Source organism: Podarcis vaucheri, assembly GCF_965113315.1.
Source record: "Podarcis vaucheri genome assembly, chromosome: 9".
NCBI lineage: Eukaryota > Metazoa > Chordata > Lepidosauria > Squamata > Lacertidae > Podarcis > Podarcis vaucheri.
The window spans coordinates 28,802,271-28,830,032 of NC_138767.1; the positions used below are offsets into that span (position 1 = coordinate 28,802,271).

The 27,762-nt window shown below is 38.6% G+C and overlaps 1 protein-coding gene across 1 annotated transcript in view; it reads left to right on the plus strand.

The window, feature by feature from the left end:
* Positions 1 to 446: 446 nt before the first annotated feature.
* Positions 447 to 27,762, plus strand: part of LOC309540247 (bifunctional heparan sulfate N-deacetylase/N-sulfotransferase 3-like) — a 64,191-nt gene continuing 36,875 nt past the window's right edge. The window contains 4 exon segments of the mRNA XM_082236923.1: positions 447 to 895; positions 5,887 to 6,244; positions 6,247 to 7,016; positions 25,634 to 25,721. Of these exon segments, the coding sequence (XP_082093049.1) occupies positions 6,022 to 6,244; positions 6,247 to 7,016; positions 25,634 to 25,721 (1,081 nt within the window). The 5' untranslated portion in view covers positions 447 to 895; positions 5,887 to 6,021.

Here is a 27,762-nt window from a genome sequence, read left to right on the forward strand (position 1 = left end):
CTCAAAGTCTGCAATCCCAATGCTGTATACATACTTACCTAGGGAACAAGTCCGGCTGAGCTTCGGCGGGGCTTAGTTTGCATAGGATTGCGCTGCGAGCGATCCTGTGCCCAGAAGCGCGCAGCCCACCTGGAAGCAAGCCCCACCGAGCTGCCGGGTTAAATCGCGCGCGATGGGATCGCGCCGTGGGATTGGGCCTTTAGGGAGCCTGGCACCGCACCAAAGGGCCTCTCTTTCACACACATCCCCACCCCCCAATGTGGGAAGCTCCGGGAATCTTTGCCAAAGAACCGTCTCCCATCCACGGCTCGCTGCTGGGAGTTTCCCGGGGCGGCTGCCTGAGAACTCCGAGCCGCTTCCTCAGCCTCCTCCCAAGAACGCGCTCATTGGCCAAAGCAAGAGAAGCCTGCGACCAATGGGGAAGCCGCCTGGAAAGCGGCGTTCCTCCCCTGTTCTCAAGTGGAAGCCGCGACCGCAGCATCCCGTCCCCGCTGCTTGGAAGGGAAAGGCGAAGGGGCCACTGACTGGGGAGGGGGGGTGGTCTCGCCTGGCAGGCGCTTCTCTTTCCCGAGGGTGCCTCAGCCCAGGCCATTCCCGCTGAGGGGAAGGCAAAGCAAGCCAAGGGACAAAGCTGGCCAAGCTTCCTCTCCTGCTGAAGTCGTAGTCTGCCTGCCTCTTCCCCGGGGACTGAGGGGAGCCAACAGGGGTTGGAGGCAGCTGAGGAGGCGACCCTGGCTGGCCCTCGCCTGGGGAAGGGAGAAGCCTCGGGGCGGGCTGGGCGGAGAGACGCGGCGCGAAGGAGCGAGCCGGCAAGTTGTGGTCTATGTCTCGCGAGGAGCCGCAGAAGGTCACCGCCAAGTGGAGGAGGCACCATGGTCCTGGAGCGCATCTTCAGGTAATTCATGGAGACCACGGGGAGGGGGCTGGGCTGGGCTAGGGGGAAGGAAGAAAACCAGGAGGGGCTGCGCTGGTCCCTCTGAGGAAACCGGGCGGGAAACTCTCAACTTCTGACCCCGGATTCTCCCCTCCCTTTTTACCTCAAAGCGCAAAAGTTCCGGGACGGCGCCTGCTGCTTTGCGCCCTTTGAAACGTGGAAGGAATATTTTCCCTCTTTCCCTCAGAGAGACCACGGGCTGGGCTGTTTGTGCCCTCGGACGCCAAGCAGCTACTTTTGGGAGAGTTATGCCGGAATGGCTCGTTATTTCTCTGTTTTAAAGGTTAGGGTTTTTGTTTTTCTGAGCATTAACCCTTTTGAGGCATAGCTTAGTGAGGCTTTCAGAGACCGAAAAAAGAGAAACCTCGCTGTGTTTTAGAGCTTGTGATTTTATTTGTTTAAAAAAAAGACCAACAATTAGCTCGCCTAACATCTGTCTTTCTCCTGTGGTACCCAAGCAAGTCTTATTCTTAGATTATTTTTTTGTGAGACATTGTTGCCCTCTAGTGTTTTGGGACGCTTCCTTGTTGTGAGCCTCAAATAGGAATTTTTAATTGCAAAGTACTTAATATTGTCAGACGTATTATTGCAAAACAGTTCTGAACAGAGAGCCATGCAGGAGGTGGTTCTTAAAGATTCAAATGTCAGCAGTTTTCTTAATTCGAAAAAGGTAAGCATTCGTTTGGAAGTTGTTGCTGAGTGTTTTGCACCGAGGATTAAAACACAAGAATGAGAAATGGCTTGGTATTCAAGTTTGTGGGATATTTATCGTAAATATAAAATCTCTTTAGCTGATTGCAAAAGAAAACAGGTGTAGCCTTTTTTTCATCCGTGTTTTTAGCCCAAACTTTGTACGATGGCCATAATATTTTATCAAATGAATATTAAGTAAAATGCATAGAAGAAAGGAGAATGGATGTACAATGTACGATCTCTTCATCTCACTGTGTTTCAGCATCTGTATTTGTAAAAGAGTGGGATGCTAGCTGGATGGAATAATTGGAAACAGAACTCTATACTGAAGGCAGAACAGTAAATAGAATGCTATTTTAAAGACAAAGTAGTAATTTGAAAGTATATTTATTGAACAAAATACATTTCAGCATACTGTGCTTGTGAAACAAATGTTACCTTATTAACAGATTGTAAGGGAGATAATGCAGAATCAATAACACAATATAATTATGCCTTTCATACAAGTCCATCCATAGCTGAAGTACAATATAGGCTGACATAGTTTCCCATCCTCTCTGTGCTTACTCCCAAGCAACTCCCAATGAGTTCTATGGCACTTCTATGGCACAATAAACATGTATTGGACTGATGTGGGATAGTTCCATTAACTCAAGTGGGGAAAGGCCCATTCTTGCTCAACCAGCATATATATATATATATATATATATATATATATATATATATGGAGTGTACAGCATGCTGTTACCTCAGTGCAGCATCACAAAATGTGTCATCTTAAGTTACTACAATTTCAGGAATAAACTGGTATTGCAGGCAGCTACATTAATGCAAGGGTTTAGGAGGGGGGACCAATTAACTTAAGGCCATTTACCTGGTTAGGACCTTGCCAAGTTCAAAATCAGGTTAGCCAAGACAGCAACAAGCTGAACATATCAAAGATTTATTATAAGCTGATTTCTGCTTGCTGAAATCCAGCCCGTAGACTAAATTGTTGTGAAGTGAAGTGTGCTGTGGTTCACAGAAGGTTGTGTTTGGGTATCAAAATGTGCATTCTGCTCTGGGCAGGTTGGTGTTGCTTAACTAAATCTACCTCGCTGGTTAGGTGTATGCTTTTTTTGCATAAATTAGATGTTGGTCTCAATCATAGATCCCATGTAACTTTTAGATATGGGGGAGACATTTGCATTTCCCGAAACAGTACAAGACATGAAATACATCGATCCTTCAAAATCTTCACACCTACAAACTTTGTGGCACAATTTTTCCAACCAAAATGTGCTGTACAAAAATGTGTGTTAGGTGAAATGCATGTTAGTGAAAAGTGCATTATATTAGGAAGGATTGCTTTTAAAATGTGTGCATTAGGCAAAAACTGCACACAAAATATGTGTATTAGGACAAATGTATACAAAAACGCTGGTGCTGGGTTTTTTTGTAAAGTACTCATAAAAATTCAAATTGACACAGAAATGTAATTTAAGATTCAAAAAATGAGAAGCTAAAACTGAAATTGGCAGATTTGTTTATCCTTGCTTACTACTGCAAGTGTCTTTCCAAGCAAGCAGATGTTCAGAGCTACCAGCCTTGAGAGAAATGTTCTATGTTCATATCTGGGAGCTGGATATGATGAAGTCCCTGCCTTTTGAACAACATACCTACAATGCTATCCACTTGCTGGATGAGAATAAATAGTTGTATGCTACTTGTATGATGAAAAAGAGCAACAGAAATAATATTACCCCAGATGCATAGCTATTGGTGTTTTCTAAATCTGTGAAACCTTTATGTCTTCATACTTTTATTTGGTAAATCATTGTGATTGTAAGTATTTTAAGCAGAAAATAAAATAAAATTAAGGAACAAATCTATACTTTCAAAACATTAATTTATCAAAACATTAAGAGCATGACATTTATGCTAAATGCAGCTTTTCATATTTTTTAGTATGTTGTATATTTTTTTCATTTAAAAATGCAGTTTTCTAAAAGCTCTTTTTCAGTCTCTTTGCAGTCAGTGGAAGAACTGAGCATTTTGTTTCAGCATTTCTCCTTTTGAAATCAATTGGACAAAAGTGTTTTGATAGGATCATGACCTAAAAGTTGCCACATATCCTTACTACTGTGGCATCCATTAAAATATAAATTATTTGTTCATTCTATTAATTACATTTCTGTGATTCGATTCCAAAGGAGCTCAGGGTAGTGTACAACATAATCAGATAAAACAGCCAATTCTCACAATAGATTAAAAATATAGAACAAGAATAACAATAACAACAACAATCACAGTAGCCAATTTTCATAATACAGCATAAAAATGCATCAACTGTTAGACACTAGATCATCTCCATCCCCTAAATCAGTGATAGCTAACATGGTGCTTGCCAGATGTTGGACTCAAATTTTGATAAGCTCCAAGCAACATGGCCAGTGATTCGAGACAGCATCTGGAGGGCTTCACATTGGCTCTCCTTGCCCTAAATATTCAGGTGAACTAAAGTATCTTGAGTTGAAACTGGAATGTTGATGGTCAGGGGGAAATGTGTAATTCCAGGGGAAGGGAATTCCACAGTTGAGTGCCACAGCAGAGAAGGCCCTGCCCTACCTGACTTTACAATTGTGTCATTTTCATTTTAAATTACAAAGATTTTGACTTCAACACTGGCATCTTAAAGTTGATCTACATTGTATGCTTACTGGCTTTTTAATTGTCTGCCTAAAAACGGTATTTATGTTTGCTGTAGTTATATAATGTGGCTTTCAATATCTGTGTGCGTTGACTTGGAAAATATTTGTAGTGTTCCAGATTTTATTTATTTTACAATTGAGTAATATATTTCTATTGCTCAAAGGTGGATAATATGCCAGGCTGGTAAATACCAGTGTTTGCCAGGGACAAAGGGATCAACAAGAAAGAGATAGTTGTTTCACTGAGGACTGAAAAATCTTGCATTTTTAGTGAACATTTTTTATGATAACATGACCTGTCCACAGTAAATGTCTGTGGATTTCATTCTGTGCAAATCTGGGGGGGGGGGGAGAAATGTGGTCTAATTTTTAAACTTATATTTTTGTTTTTGTGTTTTTTTAAAAAAAATCTAAATGCTGAAATAAATCATTTATTCCTAACACAGTAGAGAATTTTTTCTGTCACATTTTAAAACTTAAATTTACAACAAGACAACAAATTTAAAGTGGTATTCTCAGAAGATTGTAGAACGTAGAGGCACACTCCTATGGATATATCTTATCCTTGTTACAAACATCCTATAGCAGCTTCCTTGTTTCAAAAAGAGTTCTTTTGAAGAATTTTTAACATTGTCACAAAATGTAACAGGGCACAGTGGTTCCTACTTTTAAATTGATGTAAAAAGTTTCATTGTGGTTTAAGTCAAGCAACTTTTCTGGCTTGTCTAAAAGCTTTGTTGCAGGTGGTGGTGTTTTACAAGTATTGCCTCTTTAGAGTTGTTGCACATAACACTCTTGATCCATTAAGCATGAAGAATCAAGTCTGGGCTGCTTAATTTTATGCTGCTTACCTCCAACACATCTCTTCTCCAATGTAAAGCCCTACTTCCATCACAGGATTCAGTTATGCTTAATATTCTTGCATAGGCATCACTATTTCCTATGACTGAGTATTGATCACAGTTCGCATGGGTTTCAGATCACAAGTTAATATCAATCTTTGGTTAACAACAGTTATGATTACAATCAGTGCTGTTATAATGGCTACCTATGGTTAAGAATGGTTCTGACGTAAGTCTGAAACGTGATTAACACTTGTGGGAGGAAGAACCATAGGTTTACACGGAATACTTATAATATCACAAGGTTGTGGTGGCTGTTTCTACCAAGCAAATGTTTTCATGCCTTTGGGGCCTGATGGGAGTTGTTGCCCAATGACATCTAGAGATCCACAGTTCCTGTCCTTGATTTATAGGTGATACCTTTCTATAGAAGCCTTTAAGGAAGGAGCTATAGTAAGAGATAAATAATTTCTTAATTGTAGTTGTATGCAATGGTCTCCAGAAACAATAGCCAGCCCCTCACTTTGTGTGCTGATATTCCCTTCTGGTTTTTTATATACTATAGGCATCCAAATTCCAATTTTCTAACTTTCTTAGATGCATAAATTCCACTGTGTCTGTGTTTTACCTTTTGATGGTTTAGTTCACTTTCAGTTTGCTGTTAATTGGATCATTTTAATATATGAGTGAAAATTTATTTTAACTCTCTCTTTTCCCTCCCTTCTAGTATATATTTCCTGTGAATTGTGCTGAAGATAGATATACACGCTGCAATGGTGACATAAACTACTAAACTGGACTGGAATAAAATTTGAAAATCTCTTTAATCTCAATGCTGCTGCTATTGGAAACCATCTAAGGCATGACTTACAAAATGACTTATATTGTGAAACTTCACAGACATTTCCAACGAACAGTTATACTGCTGGCCACTTTTTGTATGGTGAGCATTGTTATTTCAGCATATTATTTGTACAATGGCTACAAACAGGAAAACGAACTTTCTGAGATCTCTTCAGAGGTGGAATGTGGAGACCTTCCAGTACTGTTGTCATACAAGTTAGCACCGTGGAAGATGGTTAAGCCATTGATCCCTTAAGGACTGATCCTGTGGTACTAGTTTTTGTGGAAAGCCAGTACTCTGCACTTGGCCAGGACATAATAATGATTTTAGAATCCAGCAGGTTCCAATATCATATTGAGATTGCTTCTGGGAAAGGTGATCTTCCTGTGCTTATAGATAAAAACAAAGGCAAATACATTCTCATAATATTTGAGAATATCTTTAAGTATGTGAATATGGATTCCTGGAATCGAGGCCTTCTAGACAAATACTGTGGAGAATATGGTGTTGGAATGATCGGATTCCATAAGAGCAGTGAGAACTCTCTACAGACTTCTCAGTTAAAAGGTTTTCCTTTTCACATTCATGGTAATGTGGGTGTTAAGGACTGTTGCATCAACCCTTATTCTTCTCTGCTCCATATGACTAAATCATCTAAGTTTGATAAAGGTCCTTTGCCAGGAAATGACTGGACAGTTTTCCACATAAATCATTCAGCCTACCAACCTGTTATATTTGCAAAAGTAAAAACACCTGAAAACCTCCCACCTCCTGTAATTAAAAGTTCTTTCCATGCAACTGTTGTTCATGACTTGGGTCTTCATGATGGGATTCAACGTGTTCTTTTTGGCAACAATTTGAACTTTTGGCTGCACAAGCTCATATTTATAGATGCTATTTCATTCTTGACTGGCAAGAGGCTTACATTGTCCTTGGATAGATACATTCTTGTTGACATCGATGACATCTTTGTTGGAAAGGAAGGAACAAGGATGAAGGCCAATGATGTTCAGGTAAAGTGTGCAAAAAAAGGGCCTTCTATGCTACAGTGATATTACTCAAACTTTGGGTGCAAAGTGAGATTTTTAAATTGAACTAATTTTATTTTGGAGCGCTCTCTCTCTTTTAGCTTTATCTCCCTTGTACCACATGTATGCAATCAAGCAGGATGACTGTCTTAGACAGCCCAATCTAGAAACCAGGTGAAATACTTATTTACAAGATCGGTTTCATTCCATTGAACTAAAATGACTTAAATCAAGCACTTCGACTTTTGGGTGGATTGCACTATTACTAGCATCCGATTCAATTTAATAGTTAATAAAGGGTCTTTGAGACTGACTAATCTTGCTGTTTATTTGTTTTGATAACTTGCATTGGCCATAATTTCTTTTGACAAGATGTTAGCAATCTTGAATTTGTTTATTTATTGCTGCTGTTGTGGACAATTAATGCAAGTGATATGACTGAAAAGAAGAATCTCAGTTTCTGAGAGCTTAAGCAGAGCTGTGAATCTGCATTGTTTTGTATTTTGCATGTTGCATTGCTCATGAAAATAGACTGTGTAAGCAGTATTTTAGCTCATGTTGGGTGCCAGAGTATCATTTGATGAAGTGAGCCTGAAAGTGTCTGCAATGCAACCCTGTGTCATGCCTATGAAGAAGTTTGTCTCATTGATTTGCATGAGGCTTGCTTTCATGTACCGTAAGTGTGGGTAAAACTCAAGCTTAGTTACTGATTTCAACCATAAGATAGCCTGGGGCAAAATATTCCTGAGCTCTTCTCTTTGCCCTACTCATTATTTCAAAGAAAGGTGTGGTTTGCAGTCAAGGAGTCCCCACTGAGGAAAGTTTGTTAAACTATTACCAGGTAGCCTACACATCATGCTGTTATATAGATGCAATTTTGCCTTTTTATCTTGACCATTTCCCATTCTCTTTCAAATGCTCTGCAGTAATAGTTACTGCAGCACTGGTTTTGATTTGCAGCAAAGGTAAAATGCAGTGCAGTTTCCACTTTTTTGAAGAACGGGGACAAATCATTTAGTGGCAAGCTCATTGCTTTTTAACAGAACACTTATAACAGAAATGCTGCTAAAACATGCTCAGAAAGGAGTTGATTTTCCCCATACCTGTACATGTCAACTGTTTGTTTCTATGGGAGGAAATAAATGGATGCCCTTATGGTTACAGCAGCCACAGAGCATTAAGCTTCTGAGAATCAGGCCTCCTTGTGTCTCAGTAATCACATCCTGAGTTCTGTTTCCATGACTGTATTCTCCAGGAGCAATGTTGCTTCTCTCCTTCAGTTATGTCATTTACTTTCTTTGTGTACGGAACTTAATGTTTTGAAGACAGCAAAAACTCTGCATAGGGCAGTTTGACCCCAAAGGGATCTGTGGACAGAACCAGCTCTTGCAAAATAAACAATCAGAACATGTGCATTATGTACTCTTCTTTTAATGAGTTACCAACTACAAAACGTCATGACCCATGTCCTAGATGAATGCCAGTAAGCCCTTTTCAGTGCCAAGTGGGAGTTTGCAGCCATTCTACAGGAAAATTCACCATAATATCTTATTGGGTATATATTGGAATCCAATCATATTTAGTGATATCAGCGCCCCTGAATTATTCCCAGTAATGCAAACTATCCAGTCTCTGGGAACATCCTTGTTAGTGAGTTAATCATTATGTAGTTATGTAAGTTCTATGCTTGATAAAAGGATTACCTAGACCAAATATAAGTTGCATCATGCTCTGAAGACTCTATTAGAATAAACAAATACCTCAGTCCCTGGCTAGAAAGGGGGAGACTTCTGGATAATGTACCAGCTACATCGAGCATGGAATCTCACTGTAAACACCTTCAGCAAATTCATTTGGAAATCTAGCCAGATGGGTGGGATATAAATAAATTATTATTATTATTATTAAATTGGTTTAGTAATGCAAATTGTGTTCATGTAGATTAATTACTGCAATCATAAATATACACACTAATAATAAAATGAAATGTCTTCTATATATTGATATCATAGGCTTTTGTGGAGTTTAATTTCTATATGTCTTATGTTGTATTCCAAATGAAGTATTCATTTGTGTGCAGAGGTGTAACCTTTGAAGAAAGCTATTTTTCTACTCTTCAGCTTTTTCCTCTTCCTTATTAAGAGAAGTTGGGTGGTAAAACAGATGGCCAGAGAATACCCTGTAAAACCCAAACAACATGGCCCAAGAATCTATCAGCAATTTATTACTTTGGCTTTGTGTGCTCAGAATACCAGAAAGTGCATTAAATAGTCGAGAATGTAAGATACAAAGGAGAAAGAGTGTGAGAGAGCAACATTTTAACTCTGGATACCCTTTTGGTTAGTAATCGCAGACTCAATTGAACTGACATTAAATTTACTGTAAAACAACAATTAAATACATTGCTTTGTAAAATACCATTTTGAATTAGCAATTCAAAGGTTAGGGGTATTTAAGCAGTTTGATAGACACATATAAGAAAAACAACAAATGGTCAAAGCTATATATTATGTAGCTGTAACTTTCATTTCTTAAAACAGTTAAAGATGTATGCTCTTCTATTTAATGCCAATGGCAAATCTCTCATTTTCTGCAAATCTTGGGTATGAAAGTCCAAAACATTTGAAAACCTGTTGCTTTCACATGGTGGTATAGCATGATGTATGAGAATTGCCCTAGTATGTAAACATTTGTTTATGATATGAATAATTCAATAAAGTGATAAACTTTAAAAAGTAGTAGTAGGCACAGGAAAAGCAACTTCTCTCTTCAGTTGCTCGGGGGAAACTTAAAGGTGTGCAACAGCATATTCTCTTTAAAGAAGACTTATTGTCACTGTCTTTTTATTTATTTATTTTAAAAGCCTTAAATTCCAGGATGGAGATGAATTCTAAAACTGCAATAGAAACAGCTCTTTAAATAGCTGTTATGTTACACAGAATCTGGAGAAAATATCTCATTAAACTGTAATCTATTCAAAGTTAATGCATTCCATTAAAGATGTTGTTAGCAGTGTCAGATGCAATGCATCTTCATTACTATTGATATGGAAGGAGTTGTCCTCAGCAGCACAATGACACAATGAGCGAATGAGGTAAAGATAATGTAAATCAGTTGAAAATCAGTTATCGAAAGGCATATTTTTGTGTGAATGCTATCATATTGGATTGTGCTATTCTACTCAACGCATCGCATGTCTCAACTGAAAATAAGGTGCTGAACAAGGAGTTTGCACCTGTGCGCTACTCATTTCAGGCTGGCAAATTAATGCAGGTGCATCTTGGAAGGTGGAAGGGGAAAAGGGTAATAGACGATGGCAGATTTATCCAATGAGCTTTCTATGTTGAGATTCAACAACAACAGACCCATGTACCAAGGCCACACTAATTCTTGGCATAGTTCCTATCTAAACATGCATGCACCTCTAGTTGTTTCCAGTCAGAGATTACTCAATATATTAAAACTATAAATAATTGGAAAAAATAGCTGCCATTTAATGCACCCCAAAATCTTCTGCCTCATGTGGATTTCATCAACTAATGATATTTTATTTAGCTAAAAGCATTTCTAGATAGCTTTTCATTTTTGAAAAAAAAATTCTAAAGTGGTTTGCTACAATAATCTAATGCATATCAGTATAGTATTGAACTAAAGTAAAACAAAAAAACCTAGCATCAGCAGTCGAGTACTGGACCTGGGCACAAATTCACAATGGATGAATGCAATGGAAGCACACTGCTGTTGGTGCCAGCCGCATTCAGGGTATGGGAAGATAGTTTCATAAGGTAGATACCACTATGGAGGATGTTTGCCTCCACATTAATGCAAGCTGAGAGTTCTTCACATCATAGCAGAGCACAGGGGCATTGTATGAATATTGTAGGGAGCTAGCAGTCAGGGTGGGAGGGGAGGTGTTACATTCTGGTGACTTGGGACTCAGCTACATTAGTCAAGAAAGTGTTTTGTATGTGTTATAAACATGCAACACTAGGTGGTGTTGTAGAGCACAAAACTTTTCTATGCAATTTTACATAGGGTTTTTTTCCTTTAAATTTCTTTAATTTATGAATTATTTATAGCTCCCCCCCCTCCAGTGTGTAGATCCACCTTTGGTCCAAGGTGTTTTCAGTACCACTCATGAGCTTAACTTGCTGCTGAAAAAGAAGAAGAAGCCAGTGCCAAAAGAGTATATGCGTGGATGGGGGATACAAACCACCCTGTGATACTTGGGTGAAGGGCGGTATAGAAATGTAATAAATAATAAAATAATAATAAATACATCTGATAGGTGTGTGTATCCTTATGAATGAGTATAATGAGAGTGTAGTAGGAGCTTTTGTAACAGCGAACTTAAGAACACAGGCAAGGGGTGAAATGGCAGAGTAGGGTCTTTTACCAATGAGCATTGGTTGTAATAGGCAACAGTGGTAGATGCCAAAAGCTTACTGAATGCAGCATTGATGGAGTAGTATGTAAGGTACAGACACTGCTGGAGAATCGTCCGGGTAGTTTTCTCACAATTTTCACACTGGAAACTGATTTGCAGAACAATATGATATATATTTCCTTTTGTTCGTGGCTTTCAAATTAGGGAGCTTGGATGGATAATATAATTCCAGTTCTTAAAGCTGTCAAAGTAAATGGTGTTTAAATAAATAAAATAAGTGAATTTCACTTAGTGAGCTTAGGCACTAGTGACAGATTTGATGGCATGAAGCACACGTCTGAAATATCAGAACTATAAAATCTTATTTGTATTAGCCATGGGCCATAACAAAATTACAGAAAAAATGTAACCATGAATAAAATGGAAAGCATGCAGCATCAAGAAAAGAGCAAACACATACTTTCAGAATCAAAGCTAAGTATTGTCACCATATTTCATCTAAAGCATCATTTCAAAGTGAATTTGGAGATTTCTGCTTGCTTAAAACACCACAGCAGATTTGAACAAAATGCAGTTCAATAAGGCTTACAAAATTACTCCCAGGGGTGGGAGTTGGTAGCATCCACATGTTTCTAAAACTCAGTGGCGTAGCGTGGGGGTGCAGGGGGGCCGGGCGCAACATCTGGGGGTTAGGGTTAGGGGGGCAAATCCACGGGTTAGGGGGCGCAAATTACTTGCCTTGCCCCGGGTGCTGACAACCCACGCTACGCCACTGCTAAAACTAGTAATTTATTCTGAAATTTGCAGACAGAAAAACCATACATGAAACATAATACATTGAAAATGTGCTTTGATAGTCCCGTTTTGCAAAAGTCTATGAAATGACTTATTTTAGCTGTGACAATCTGAAGTGCTCTGGTGCTTAAATATCATATTGCAGCATAGAACCAAAGTAAGAAATCTAGTCTTTATAAAACAGATTATCATATATATATATATATATATATATATATATATATATATATATATATAACATACATATACATCACTTAATTCCAAACTAGGTTTCTAAGTGGCTTGCAAGTATAAAAACCAATTACATGTGTTAAAATTTAAAAAATGTACAGTTAAAATGTCCCATTCTAGTCCAGCCACGTAGTTTAACCTCTGCCCTAATAGTTGATTTTTCATTGTACAGTAGTAGTATTGTACAGATTGCCTGAATCGGAAAATCAGTAAATAAATGTTTGGAATGTTTGTTTGGAAACAGTAAAGCAGTCCCATTAAAAGATTAAAATGTAAAAGTAACTAAAATATGCAATAAAACAATTCTGCTTAAAAATAACACGGTAATTAAAACAGGATATTTGAGTTGAGAGATCAAGGGAATGCCTTGAGTCATGCCTAATGAGTAAAAAAAAAAGGGAATCAGATGTGAAAAGAATGGATGGTTTTCTGTCTTTAATCTCTGTGAATACAACATGCAACTTAATGTGAGGTGGAATATTCTTCATGTACTGCAAGAATCACTCATAACTCTTACTTGAGCCCTAAGGGGTATAATCAAAGTCATTAAGGAGTTCACTTTTTGCAGCTTCTTGCTTTAATTCTGAAATTTGTCTACATACAGCAATTCTAAGATAAGAGGTGGAGCATTCAAGGAAATTGATATGCTACCCTACTGCCTTCATTATATGTTTTTAAATGTCTGAGATGTATTGCATGGTGATGTCCACTGGGCAAGACAAACTATGGAAGGTCATTTGCTGGCATGCAATGGTGTATATCAAGGGATAGAAGTTGTAGTGCAGCAACATCTGGAGGGCCATTGATTCTACACTCCAGTATAAGTGGACACTCATGTGAATGAGCATAGTAGCTCTAGTAATTGTGTTGCCATGGCAAACAAAGACAAGGGGTAGGTATCATTTTAGTTCACATCCTTCCTTATTCTAATATGAAGTTCCTTTTTGCTGACTTTTTGGGCACATGGTTTTCGGTGATAAACACGTAGCAGTAAGAGACCAGCAGCAGAAAATGACTGCCTATGCAGTTCTAATACAATTTAAATCATGTTCAATTCAGTGCACATGGTTCATTGGAAACTTACTTTCATGTTCATATATATTTATTAGATTTCCATCAGATTATGGGAGCATGTCTTTCTTTTTTAAAAGAAAATATCTATCTTTGCTTGCAGTGTTTTGTAATCACAAAGTTGTTCCCTTGTAGACTTTTTAAAAAAAGTTTCAATGAAATGTCTTTTAACCATGGCTTACCAGGAACTTGCAGGCTCCTGTAGTGTGACTGCTTTTGCTCCTCCCTAGTCATTTTCCTGTCATGCCAAACTAACCATGAACTGTAACAGTAAACCACAGGACAAACTTTTATGGCCCATGATTTGCCCAGGAGACCTAAACATTGTGCCCTGGTGCGGATGACACACTAACCTAAATCATGGGTGAGATCAGTAAGGTGAAAAAGCAAAATGATTGGTGAGGAGCGAAGTGGCTTCAATCTCCTCTCCCAGAGCCTTCACACTCATATGTTTGCACTACACCATCTTAGTGTGACATGCTAATAATTAGACCATTCTAACGATGGACTTTCTGATTCATAGCTCAGTCTCTTAACCATCAGAATCTACTTTGCTTCTCCTCTTCCCATTTCCTCTCTCTCTCTCTCTCTCTATATATATATATATATATATTTGTGGTGGTGCTACAAAATAGTTTTTTCTAGGTTTCTAAAGATTAGGCAACCTGTGCATTGATTTTTTTTCTCCAGCTCTATTTGCTGTTGATGGGTTTGGACCAGAGAACTCACCAGAAAACTGAGTGGCCCTGTAATTTCTAGAGTTCTAAATCACACACCTAATTCCAAAACACTGCACGAAACCTCACTTGGCAAGCTGTTACTCAAACTAAAATGCAGGAGTAGTGCAAACAATTCATCTCATGTTCCTCACTCAAAATGTGCCCAGCATAGTGATGGGTGGCACTCCTTCAAGACTAGTCACCTTATTTCTAAAAGTTGGGAAATATAATTATTTCTGAGCCTGATGTCAAATCCACCAACCTTGTCAGACACCATCCTTTCTCCCTAAATTAAATGCCGATGGGGTGGCAAGATTCCTCTGGGGGTGTTTCTGTGATACCTCCCTGCCTGCATCCTAGAATGCTGCACCTCTGCAAATGAGTCCTAAATTGGCTGTTTTGCAGTGCAATCCTGTACATGTTTGCTCAGAATTAAGTCCTATTGTTTCCTATGGGACACTCCCAGGTAAGTGTGTATAAAATTGCAGCCATAATCAGCATTCTAGACTCTTCCATATTACATGCAACCCCAAAAGAATGGGAAGCTTTAAGAGAACATTCCTAGTTGGGTCAATAACAAATATGCTTTTTGGATAATGGTGAAGGCTCGGTTTTAGCCAAGTGACCTGCTGGGTTTTAATGCTTCATTTCTTTGCTTCTACAACTTGGTCTTCAGTCTAGCTATTGACTGTAATAGTTCAGGAATGGAGTGAAGGAAAATGGAAATCTTTCATGTTTGCCTAGTAAATGTGTGCATATGTCTTTTGTCAAATGCTGAAAGTGCTCCTAAGGTGGTTCCAGACTATCTCTAATTTCTGGTGGGATTCAATCACATACCAGCAAATTCAGGTTGTGCAATTATAGTTGATTAGGAGGTCTTGAGCAACAAACCCAGTCGCGTCAAAATGAGACTTTTGTGTTAAGAATGTGATTGGAGAATGCTTTGGAAAGTGTGCGGTAACTCTTGCTTTGACACAACAGTGTCTAACCTCCTTGCAATTGAGCAATCAGAATGAATGCTCAATAACCAGGACATCTAGAAGTGACCTTAGCTGGTATCGTCTCAGGTTTGTTAAATGGTAGGGCTGGTCTCCTGGGAATTAAAATGAAAGATGAATATAATGGAGCTGTAAAAAACCAACTTTGGCTTTCTTTTCGCTATCTACAAAGATCAAAAAGAACAATGTGAAAGTTGATGTGGCTGATTTGGCCACCTTTTCCAAATAGATTAGTAGAAAATGTTATTCCACCTCTATATGTCACCTGTAAAAAAATTAATTAACACTATGTGACTGATTCTTGAAGATCACAGTTAAAAAATCAATTCAAAATAAAGGAAAAAAATAGAGTTGCCACCTTGGGCCCAAGCCCTTGGAGGGTTTCAAATAAAATGTCTATTGCTGAACACTTCAAAAGGATTGTTCCTGCTGCTACTACTTCTTTTATTTTTCTCTTTCCCACCATCTTTGTTTTCTTCTCTTTCTTTGGAGATAAAAGAATTGCCTCCAACTTGAAACCAAATGTATAGCACAAAACAGCATTTGTTTATGAGCCCCCTTTCCATATAATGTTCTCAAAACAAAGTTCAGGTGTTTCAGTACCAAGGGCTGATCTAAACATGGTGACAGCCCCACACTGGCCTCTGAAAATGGATACCTACCCTCAGCATGGTTGGGTATATTGCATAAAAGACCTATATACTGTCCTATAAATGTTATTATTGTACATAGACTGCTGCTGTGCACATACAATGAGCCAACCCATACCTGCTGATCATTTGGAGCAGGTCAGATCTTAAATAATGGTCAGGTGTAGAAAGGCATACAGCTATCAGAATTCTAATGCAGGTATGCTATAGAACAGTAGCTGAACTTCAGAGGTGGTAGTTGTGCAAAACGACATAGATTTTAGCTAAGGCTTCCATATAGCTCTTTTTTTTGTCGTTATTGGGATTAAGATCACAGCTTTCAGTTTAGCAGGAAGGTTCGATCCCTGACACTTCCAGTTAAGAGAATCTTGAATAACAGGTCTGGGGTGGTTTTTTTTGGGGGGGACCTTTCTGAGTTGTTGGAGAGTTGCTGTCAATCAAACTATACACTGCTAGACTGGATAGATTGATAGCCTGAGGTGTGAGGTAGCATGACATGACTTTTTGAGGTGCTGACTCGTGAGACACTAACATTGCAGTGCAGCAATTCAGTCTTCATTTGGTTTTAGTCACTGCAGCTGACCGAGGTATTATCCGTATTTTCCTGCAGAATATTCTCCCTATCACATTTTTCTTTTCTTTTTGCAAGCCTTGCATAGAGCTAAAGCCATATGAAGATGCCTTTTAAGGAGTTAGGTTCTTGATACACCCAGGCCAATGTTGTCTCCTCTGACTGACAGAAGCAGTCCTTTTATTCCTTTTCTTTTTTACTATTATTAACTGTTTTAAATAATTCCAATTTATAACAAAAAAACATTTTCCATTTTCCCTTGCCTATCTCCTGTGTCCATTTACAAAGCTGGTGTAAGTTACAAAGTAGCTTCATTTATATCTAATGTACATGTGAAACATCATGTTTTGGTGTATTAATGTGTCCTGTTTCTAATAAGGAAACAAAACACAAATAAGCAAATAGGAACTTTCCTACCTCCACGTTCTATTTTAAAGTCTGCACAAAACTTCTTTCTTAACATTTATTTTATCTAGAGCATGTGCAGTTCTAAAAATGGCTACAAATGTATTGAAATTTATATGGAATTTGGAATGTGTTACTTGTTTGTGAGTAGCAAGCTTCTTAAAAAGGGAAAGGGACCCCTGACCATTAGGTCCAGTCGTGACCGACTCTGGGGTTGTAGCACTCATCTCGCTTTACTAGCCGAGGGAGCCGGCGTACAGCTTCCGGGTCATGTGGCCAGCATGAGTAAACCGCTTCTGGTGAACCAGAGCAGCGCATGGAAACACCGTTTACCTTCCCACCAGAGCGGTACCTGTTTATCTACTATTTATCTACTTGCACTTTGATGTGCTTTTGAACTGTTAGGTTGGCAGGAGCAGGGACCGAGCAACGGGAGCTCACCCCGTCACGGGGATTCAAACCGCTGACCTTTAACCCACAGCGCCACCCGTGTTCCTAGCAAGCTTCTTAGGATAACAAAATAGGAGATAAATATTTTTTTAAAAAATTGTCCATTAGCATTTTAGAGACCAACTAAGTTGGTTCTGGGCATAAGCTTTTGTGTCCATACACACGAAAGCTTATACCCAGAACCAATTTGCAGTGGTGCCCCGCAAGACGAATGCCTCACAAGACAAAAAACCCGCTAGATGAAAGGGTTTTCCATTTTTTGATGTGCTTCGCAAGATGAATTTCCCTATGGGCTTGCTTCGCAAGACGAAAACGTCTTGCAAGTCTTGTGATTTTTTTCGCTCCCCCCCCCTTTTCTAAGCCGCTAAGCCGCTAATAGCCTTTTAGCCACTAAGCCGCTAAGCCTTTAATAGCCGCTAAACCGCTAATAGCACTAATCCACTAAGCCGCTAATAGGGTTGCTTCGCAAGACGAAAAAACCGCTAGACGAAGAGACTCGCAGAACGGATTATTTTCGTCTTGTGAGGCACCACTGTAGTTGGTCTCTAAGGTGCTACTGGACAATTTTTATTTTTTTAATTTATTTTGACTGTATCAGACCAACATGGCTACCTACCAGAATCTAAAATAGGAGATGTGAGAGATTGAACCTGGGATCTTTTCCATGCAAAATATGCACTCTACTACTGATCTAGAGTCCCTCTTCAGAATTTCATTGATAAGTACTGATAGTTGTCTTTTCATATTTTTTCATCAGAACTTCACATAAATTGGCTGTACTCATTTGTAACAGTGAGCGAAGAAACTTGGCTTAATAAACCAGACTATGCACAAGGTGCATGTTGATACAGACAGCCCAATAGCTCCCACTTTGTCAGTGGTGGTGGGTGGGAATTTTCCTAAGAGAGTCTTGCCACCTGGTGATTTAATATTGGAGGCAAAGCTCATACCCAGGTCCTTCCTATTTCTTAGCTTGCCCATCCTTCACGCTAGCCATTATGTGACATCAGCTCACAGAACAGCACTTTATAATGAACCACTTGTGAAGATTTGTCACTGCTGCTGCTTGTCCGTATTGGAAAAATGAAACTGATATGGCCCTACTCTTTGGTTACCTCTTTCCCACACTATGGAGAGTGGGTTTGCATGGTTTTCAGGGTTATGTAGCCCAATACCTGTATACTACTGTGCATTACAGTGTGTGTGTGTGTGTGTGTGTGTGTGTGTGTGTTTGATATAAGAAAGTAACAAGGAATGCTAGTTCCTATATTATTTGTGGGAAAGGAAAACCAAGACCAAAAACTTTTTATTAGAGTGTAGCCAGGTTTTCAATTATGCAGTGTGTGGTGATATTCTTTTTAAGCTGTCTAAATTATACATTGTTGCACCTCAGAATATAAACCTGAGTTCCTCAAGTAGCAAGTGATGGGCTTTTTCCTGCTGTAGCCTCTGTTGTTTGTTTTTCTAATGATATCTCTGTGCTATAAAAAGCAATTGGAATTTTGACTGCTTGAAATGTTTTATGGTTTGGACAGCAGGTCATAAAATATCCGTTCTGAGACTCTAGTTTTCTCTGCAACAACCTTTGGAAATAATGCAAACAAAAATCTGTAAGCCATGCTGTAGTATTTTAAGTTCTGTGCTGGTGTGTTGATTTACCATGCTTTAAACTTTGAGTGATTGGATTCATAGAATCATAGAATTGTAGAGTTGGAGGGGGCTCTAGCCCAACCCCCTGCAATGCAACTGGCCCATACAGGGACCGAACCCACAACCTTGGCATTATCAGCACCCTCTAAGCAACTGAGCCAGCACATCAAAGCTCTTAATGTTTGTGGAATAGTTGTGTTCAAGTTTCTTTGTCCACAAGGGCCAAGCTTGGTGCCAGAGCTAGGAAATTTAGCCAGCTGGCAAAGGTCTTCAGTTTCTGGTGAAACCATTACCTTGTTGGAATGGGCCCTGAAAACCAGATAAAAAAATTAAGGCAAGTGGAAGGAAATCCAGATGAAAGACAGAAACATAAGGAAGAGCTAAGGCAGGTTCAATCTGGATCTCTAACAACAGTGACATCTTCTGGTGTAGCCTCTGCATTAAGCAGTCTCAGTTAGACCAACAGAACAGGGTTCCATACCTGGTCTGCTGGTTAATGATGCAGAGTGTAGGAGGCCCTTTTCTTAAAGCCTGTTACTGAATTGTTCTAAGCAAAGCCTATTGGGGTTGTTTTTTTAAAAACGAGGTACTGGTTCTCATATCTTGATAGAAGTGTCATGGGTGCCAGTACATAATGGCTGTCATGGCTGACAATACTCAGTTCCATTGAGTGCTTTCAAATAAAAAGCTCTGGTCCTAGGCATGTACTAGTTGTCAGTCAAAACAATATTTGCAGCTTTGTATTTGTCACTGAGGTCCCATGGGTACTAATTATATCAGCATCCACTGAGACTATTAACATTAGAAGTACCCATGTAATGTAGAACTTCAAACATTGAAGAGATAGCAGCCATGTCACAAAGGTAACATTTGAATGAAATCTCTAACATGATCATACCTAACTATTTTAAAAAATCAGCCTTGGTAGTTATTTAATGCCAAAGCCCTACCTTCTTTTAGTAGCCTAGTTCCTAGGGCAATTTAAAGTTACCAGTTTGGATTTAGACTTAGCCGTGGTTAGAGTAGGCGCATTAAAATCATTGGGGTTTAAGTTAGTCATTACCAACTTAACTCCCATTGATTTCAGTGGGTATACTTCTCTAAATCTGTCTGGAACCAGTCCAATATCCTCATACGTATTCCATGTGGGGAGGGGAGGAATAGGCAGTGATAAATGGCTTAGGCTGGCTGTCAAGAATGCATCCATGGTAGTGATAGCATCATATGACCAGCCATGTGTCCGTAATGTTGTGCAATTGAAACAAATGTTAACTTCATGAACATAGGTGAAGTAAAAATGGTTAAAATTTGCCCAGATCCTGTGACGTTAAAACAAATTATTTCCCATATAAAACTCTGCTATTGTGCTTGTATTATGAGCTGCCACCCCATGTGGATTGCTCTATGTGTGAACCAGGTCTTAGAAGTGATCCATTTAAAGTGGTAGGTGCAAATGAGCCTAGTGTCTTAGGCTACTTATGCTAGCAAACAGCTGTTAAAACATTTGTAACAGTTTATCTGGAAGCAGTTAATCCATTGTTGGAAAATAAAAAGTCATTTAAAAAGCAGTTAAAATGCATATAAAAGCTAGTTCTAAAGAGCTTTAACAAGCATTTAAAAATTAACATGAAGTCTGCAACACTAAACTTGCTTGCATGTAGTGCCTACTGAAATCATTTTACTTGCTTTTAAGTAAACAGGAATATGATTGTGTTGCAGTAGATGGCTTTAAAATGGACAGTTTCCAGTAAGTATCTAAATTAAATACAGATTAAGAGAATTAATAGAGGAAAAATATAATCACTGTTTGTACAGTTTTGTCTGACAATGAAAACACTCCTGTAACCTGTTTCGTATCTCTCTGGGAAGCCATAAAGGAATTTTTAAAGTGAGTAAATGTTTAATTAGGAGCTGTTAGGAACATTAGGTACAGTAGCTTGAAATATTTCCACAAACCATTTTTTAAGAAGATAGCACACTCAGGATTCTGTTGTTTGCTGTAATTTTTTTAAAGGTTGTTGGTGGTAGATTTCTGTAGAGGACCATAAATTTTATAAGTTGACTGCACAGTTTGAAGGTTTGGACATTTAGTGAATAAAATGTATTGTTATAGGATTGAGGTTTTGTTTGAATGGTGCCTATAGGTCCCAACAAAGGCAGATTCTGTATCTGCAAGGTTGTAGAAGGGACAGAACCTACTAAACTGGTCAAACTAATCTCTTTGTTAAAATAATGGCCCTAGCTGGGCCTGTAATCACCCACATCTGCATTACTAAATACTGGGCCATGTTGCCCTAAAGACAATTAGATGATAATGCTCTTTCAGAAGTGGATAAGCCTCTTCCTCCCTTAACCCAGCTGGATGCCATGTCATCCTAGTGGTAGGAGAACAAGGGTGAGAGAGCTAGCTTTACCCTGGGCTTAAGGTGGAAGCAAGGGAGACACAAAAGCTAGACGTATTCTGTGTGCTGAAACCAAAGCTATGGCTTTGGGGACCACCCTTGAAATGTAATTGTTAAGCAAGATCTGTTGGAATATTAATGCTGTGAGCCTGTCCAACTTATGTTCAGGCTGTTTATATGTCTAAATTAAACAATCATGGCATCAGAGTCTCCAAGGACTTTCATTCCATGGAAACCAAACACTGAGTAAACACTAGACCCCTAGGAGGTTGGAGATTGGGATACAAGCAACAATATAATTATACTATGTGGTTTCAGTTTATGAAATGGATCGTTTTTGTATCCTGTGGACAATTCTACCTAAAAATTACAACTGGCAAGTCCTTCAATCCTGGAAAAATATTGAATCTACAGTGGTACCTCGGGTTAAGCACTTAATTCGTTCCGGAGGTCCGTTCTTAACCTGAAACTGTTCTTAACCTGAAGCACCACTTTAGCTAATGGGGCCTCCTGCTGCCACTGCACCGCCAGAGCACGATTTCTGTTCTCATCCTGAAGCAAAGTTCTTAACCTGAGGTACTATTTCTGGGTTAGCAGAGTCTGTAACCAGAAGCATATGTAACCCGAGGTACCACTGTAATATTCTCAAAATTTGTTTTGGGCCCACTATACTAGATGTACCTTGATGAAAATTTCCATATGCGTTCAACCAATTTGTTAATTTATCTGAAGTGTACCAGTGAATACGTGCAGCATGAAGCTCATTCAGGGCTAAACAAGAGGTTCCACAGGCTATCCTCAACACTTCCAGTGTTTGTTTTCATTTTAATGACAAGCAGCCATGAGGGCCTCAGTCAGAAGTGGAAATGGTGGGACAGCATGCTTAACCATTTCTAGCTTAAATGTTTTTTCCACTCACTTGAGAATCTACCTCTTTTCTATGTGAGCTGAGCAGTAGCTCTTGGGGACCGGCAGATGACTGGCAGAAGTTTCTCAGGGTTTTCTGCAGTTGGCTTAGCCCATTCCTTTTCTCCAGAAACATGTATGGTTTTTTTGTTCCTTTAAATACAACTTCTTTATTATGTGATTTGTCATAAATCAGCATACAAATACTGTACATCACATTTTAAAACATTAAATCTCAGCAAAGGCTTTCCAAACTGCTGGTAATTCCTATCATCTTAATAGAGAACAGGCTTTTGAACTAATGGTTTTCCTCAGGCCACTGTGTGATCAGCAACTGCAAAAGCATGTTTTGCTGCTTGTGTAAAAATAAAATAAAAGGCAGTGTCAATACTTTTTGTTCTCTCAGTTTTAAATGGAAATCTGAATGCATTTAGACAAAGGCTGCAATCCTGTACCCGTTTCTCTCATTGAAAATAATGGGGTTGATTTATGAATGAATATGTATAGGGGTTTACTGAAATCTGCAGTTTTTGTTTCACGTTATTTCCTTCTTTGTCATAATGTATCATTTGACTGAAAACTGCCAAAAAGAGAGAGAGAGAGAAAGTATCCTACCTATGTGTTTTATAAACTGTATGCAGCCTCCATTAAATTACTGAAAAATGTGAAGCTGGCTTTTAACCAGTTTTCTTCTTATCTGTCAATTTCTCTTTCCTTAACTGATACTACATCAGTTGTGGTTTATTTTTCTTACATAATTCTTGCACAATAGCTGAATATGTCTAAATAAATTTCTATCAGTGAGTAGGCTATGAAGCATGCACCAATATGTTTATATAGTTCTATTAATACAAATACTCAGAAGAACTGTTTATAAAAGCAAACATAAAAAGCAGAGAAAACCTTTCAACAACTTATCTTTAGTATACAAAATAGCATTTAGAAATGAAAATATAGACTCTGCCCCCATGAAAGCATACCCACACACACGCTGAAATTTACACACACATATACACACATAGCCCGAGCCATCTGTTGCTATATATTTTTCATGTGTTTTAACATTTTTCTTTTAGAACGTAAATGGCAAGTAAAATGTCAAGTTACCCAGAAAATAATAATAGGAATGACAACCAAATGTGAGCTCAGCTTGTTTGTCTAGAAAATAGTTCACAGGATAGCAGCATCCTTCTACGTTGGTGCTGCTGCTGTCTGTTTCTTTTACCATTCTGTTACATTATAAAAAAAAATTATTGAGCAACAAAAACACAGTATATACAAAGAGAAAAACAAGCAATAACATAAGCAATAACAAGAAAATAAGTTCAACACATGGGAGCTTTTGATAATAGTCTAAAGAACAAGAAAAAATCAGGAGTGAAGGAAATAGAATTACAAGAATGCATCCTTCCACAATGGTTAATTGAGATCTGGTTTTAACTTTTTAACTTGTTCTTATTGAAATGATTTTATGTTTTTATTGCTGTAATCTGCTTTGATTTTTTTATATCACACAGTGGTATACAAATGTTTCTTTAAATGAATCAAAATAAATAAAATTATAAATGGGGTATAAAAGCACAATGCACATTGCACAATGGAGAGAGAGAAAATTAAGGTCTCTATTCATAAAAATATTTATATATCACTGTATCACAAAAATATATCACAGTGGTTTACAACAATATAAAAGCATAAAACTAGACAATAACATCATAACACATTAAAAACAAGTTGAAAGCAAAAAGAAATTTAAAAACAAACAAACATTGATAGTTTATTGTGGGGGATGTACTCTTAATTGCCTGCATAGGCCTGAATAGAAATGTTTTCAGCAGGCATTTAAAAGTTCACATAGAAGTCTTGCCAGATACCACTAAAAAAAAGTCAGATTGTGAAGGGAATTGCCTATGTAACTGCATTGTCATATATTTAATGAATAACTATGAAACAGGGGTTATATTTTCAAAGAGACACACAGGGTTTTATCAGCATCATGACCCTTATTGATTTTGGTGAGGATAATGTGGTTTAAAATATGTGTAACGTTCAAAGTTTACTGCAAATTGCAAAGTCCATGCTGAAGCCTAACCAACAACTGTCTCAACTAGAGTGCTGGGTCTTCAAACTGGGAGTCAGGGTTAAAATTCTTGTTCAGTCATGAGTCCAGTAAGCAGGGCAGAATCTGATGTACCGGTAATTGTTTTAGTTTGTATGGTCTCAGTGAGTTGCATGACTGAGACCATTATTTTAGTCTGTCTCATGGTTGGCAAAACATATTTCCCTTGAAGAAATGGCCCTGGTTAGTGGCCTTTCTCATTCCTGTTTTTACCACCCAGTAAGCTCTCTGATGAGAGATACTACTTGAAAGGTACTGCGGCCCAGGAAGGATACACTGAGGGCTTGGGGACACTTTGTCCTAAGCCGCCGCCACCCCCCCCCCCCAAAAAAAAAAAACCCTGGCATTTTCAGCCTGATCAGGTGCAGAAGTTAGTAATATTGTTGGATAAAGTTCAAGAAGTGTCTGTAAATCAGAGAACATTTAATCAGTTAGATCTGACTTGACCTGCCCCTTTTTCTGGAAGAAAAGTACCTAGCTGAATGCACTTATCACTTCAAGGACTGACTATTTCAATGTGTTTTACATTGGGCAGATTTACTTTGCAATCCTGTATCCACTTACCTGGATGTAAGCCTCACTGAACTCATTTGAACTTACTCCCTAGTAGACATGAATAGAATTGTGCTGCTAAGACTGTTTTTTGGACTGTCTAGTCTAGTCTAGTGGGAACACCTGCTGTCTAGGAGCAATATTACAAAGGAGTCAGCAAATGTATTTTATATCAAAAGCTGCTGCAAATTCAGAAGGCCTGAATCTGAATAAACTTGCTGAATTCCTGTTTTGCCAAGGTTTATCTGCTCCCCAACCTTTGCATTCCTGATTAACTGCACCAATCCATGTACTTCAGCATGCATTAAATTCATGTACTACTGTTTATGCTGACAGCTAAAATAAATGTCTTCCAAAATGGCCAAGTGAGACTGTAGATTAGATTCAAGTAGTTGCAGAATACGCTTTTTGTGCATATTTTAGCATAATATTCTCCTTTTACACAAAACATATGAGGCTGTGATCCAGATGACTAATAGTATCCTTCTTACAGAAAAGGTCCTCCTTATATTCTTACAATTGGCTTTGTATAATTATCAAGCTGTTTGGGCTGCAACAAGAGTAAAAGAACATTGCTCTTGTTGCTCTGAGAGAAATGATTGTGTATGCCTGTTAGAAGAAAGAAAAGGGCAACTTCTGCATAAATAACATGATTATGTATGTACCTGATGAATTTTTAATTTATATCTGTTTCAGGCTCTGCTTGATACTCAGAACCTTCTGAGAGCTCAAATTGCAAATTTCACTTTCAACCTGGGATTTTCAGGGAAATTTTACCACACAGGTAAGGGGGAGAAACCAGCAAAATTGGTCTCAATCGTTTTGTGTCTTTGCAGTGCATGGAGCTGAAATTGATTTTGGTGTTGCAGCTTTGTGCTATAAAACGAAATGAAATGAGAGTGAAGAACTCTCAGAGCCTGAGGGAAGAAGAAATCTTCCTTCAGGAGGATAAAACCAGAAAACCAATCAACTCTTCCTTATGTTGTGAATTTTACAAAGTGAGTTAGTCTGGCACTCAAATCCCAAACATTTTCAGTGTTGTATCAGTTTGTATGGCTGATGTCTTATCCACTGTAATGTCATAACTCTGACATTCTGGTACTGCAGCATTCCCGCTATCTCAGAATGCATCTACAAGTTTCTTGCAATTAGCTAATGAGCTCCAACTATCATTTTGGGATTCACCAGCCAAATTCTGGACAGCTGCTATTGAGAATTTCTTTCTGTCTCTTAAAATCTTGGCCTTAATTAAGATGCTGAAGTTTGACCTGGTATGCAAGTTCAACACAAATGGATAAAGCTGTTTTCCTTGACATTATGTAATACTTTGCTGAATAGAATCACAAGTGTTATGCAAATCGATGCAACTGTGTAGCAATAGACTGGGAGATTCCACGTTAAACCCAGTCAAATTTGTAAAGTGCATTAAATTGTAAACCACTTACCAGCACTTGCCATCAACCAGCTTTAAGCCACAATCCTGGTACACACTTGGGTTTAAGTCCCAATAGAACTCATTTGGATTCATTCATAGGATTGCACTGTAATAATAATTACAGTGGTACCTTGGTTCTCAAACTTAATTCGTTCTGGAAGTCCTTTCCAAAACCAAGGTGCGCTTTCCCATAGAAAGTAATGCAAAATGGACTAATCCATTCCAGACTTTTAAAAACAACCTCTAAAACAGCAATTTAACATGAATTTTACTCTCTAATGAGGCCATTGATCCATAAAATGAAAGCAATAAACAATGTACTGCAGTCACACAATCCATCAGTCAGTAGCTGTACTGGGTTCCACACAGTCACAAAAACAAAACAAAAAGAGCCGCAAAAATAAAAACACAAAATAAATAGCAAAAACAGACTGCAGCGTAACACTCAAAATGGAAGTGTGGCACTCAAAATGGAGCACGTTTGGCTTTCGAAAAAAGTTTGCAAACCGGAATACTTACTTCTGGGTTTGCAGTGTTTGGGTTCTAAGTTGTTTGAGTACCAAGACATTTAAGAACCAAGGTACCACTGTAGTCATAACTGTTAATAAGATAACTCTGCAGCCCTTCCAATGCTGATGTTGAATACTGGATTCCCCCCCTCTCTGCTCTTTACATTTGATTTACATTTATATCCCAGCTTTCCTCCAAGGATGTCAAGGTGGCAAACCTAACTTTCTTCGCCTAATTTTATTCTCACAACAACCCTGAGTTCTTTCTCTTGTTGTTCTTTTTCTTTTGGCTAACCTTCACTGGTTTTTTGTGTGAAATAATCCTGGCAGGGATTACTGTGGTCATGGGGCCATCATGATATCCACAGCCCTGCTGCACAAACAGGTTGAGGCAGAAGGTGGTATTGGAGGAACAGGCAGATTGTTTTTCCAGCCAGCTTTCATGTGTCATGTCACGCGTTTATCCATAACGTTACTGAGATGCATGTTCCCTTTTTGTAAGCATGCAGCAAAAAGAATGTTATTCTACTGTAAACTAGAATATCTAATTGCCGTTTGCTCCAATTCAGCAGTAAAACACAGGCTTTCCTGGGAAAGGTCCAGGTCCAGGGGGAAACCTCTGCTGAGACATGGAGCTTTGAAGCCCAGACCTGTGCCTAGAAACATGGCACAAAAGGAATTACTAAAAGTTGCTAAGTCCACTTTGTCCATCTCCAGCTGTAATGGGAAATGATTTTAAAGTAACCGTCAGTTGGCACTGCAATATATTTGCTCCTCCTCCTTCTTCTTGTTCCACCTTTTTCCCTGACAGGGACTCAAGGTGGCTTACAGCTAAAACAGGAATAGCTAAAAACATAGGGAAAAGAAATCATTAAAAAATA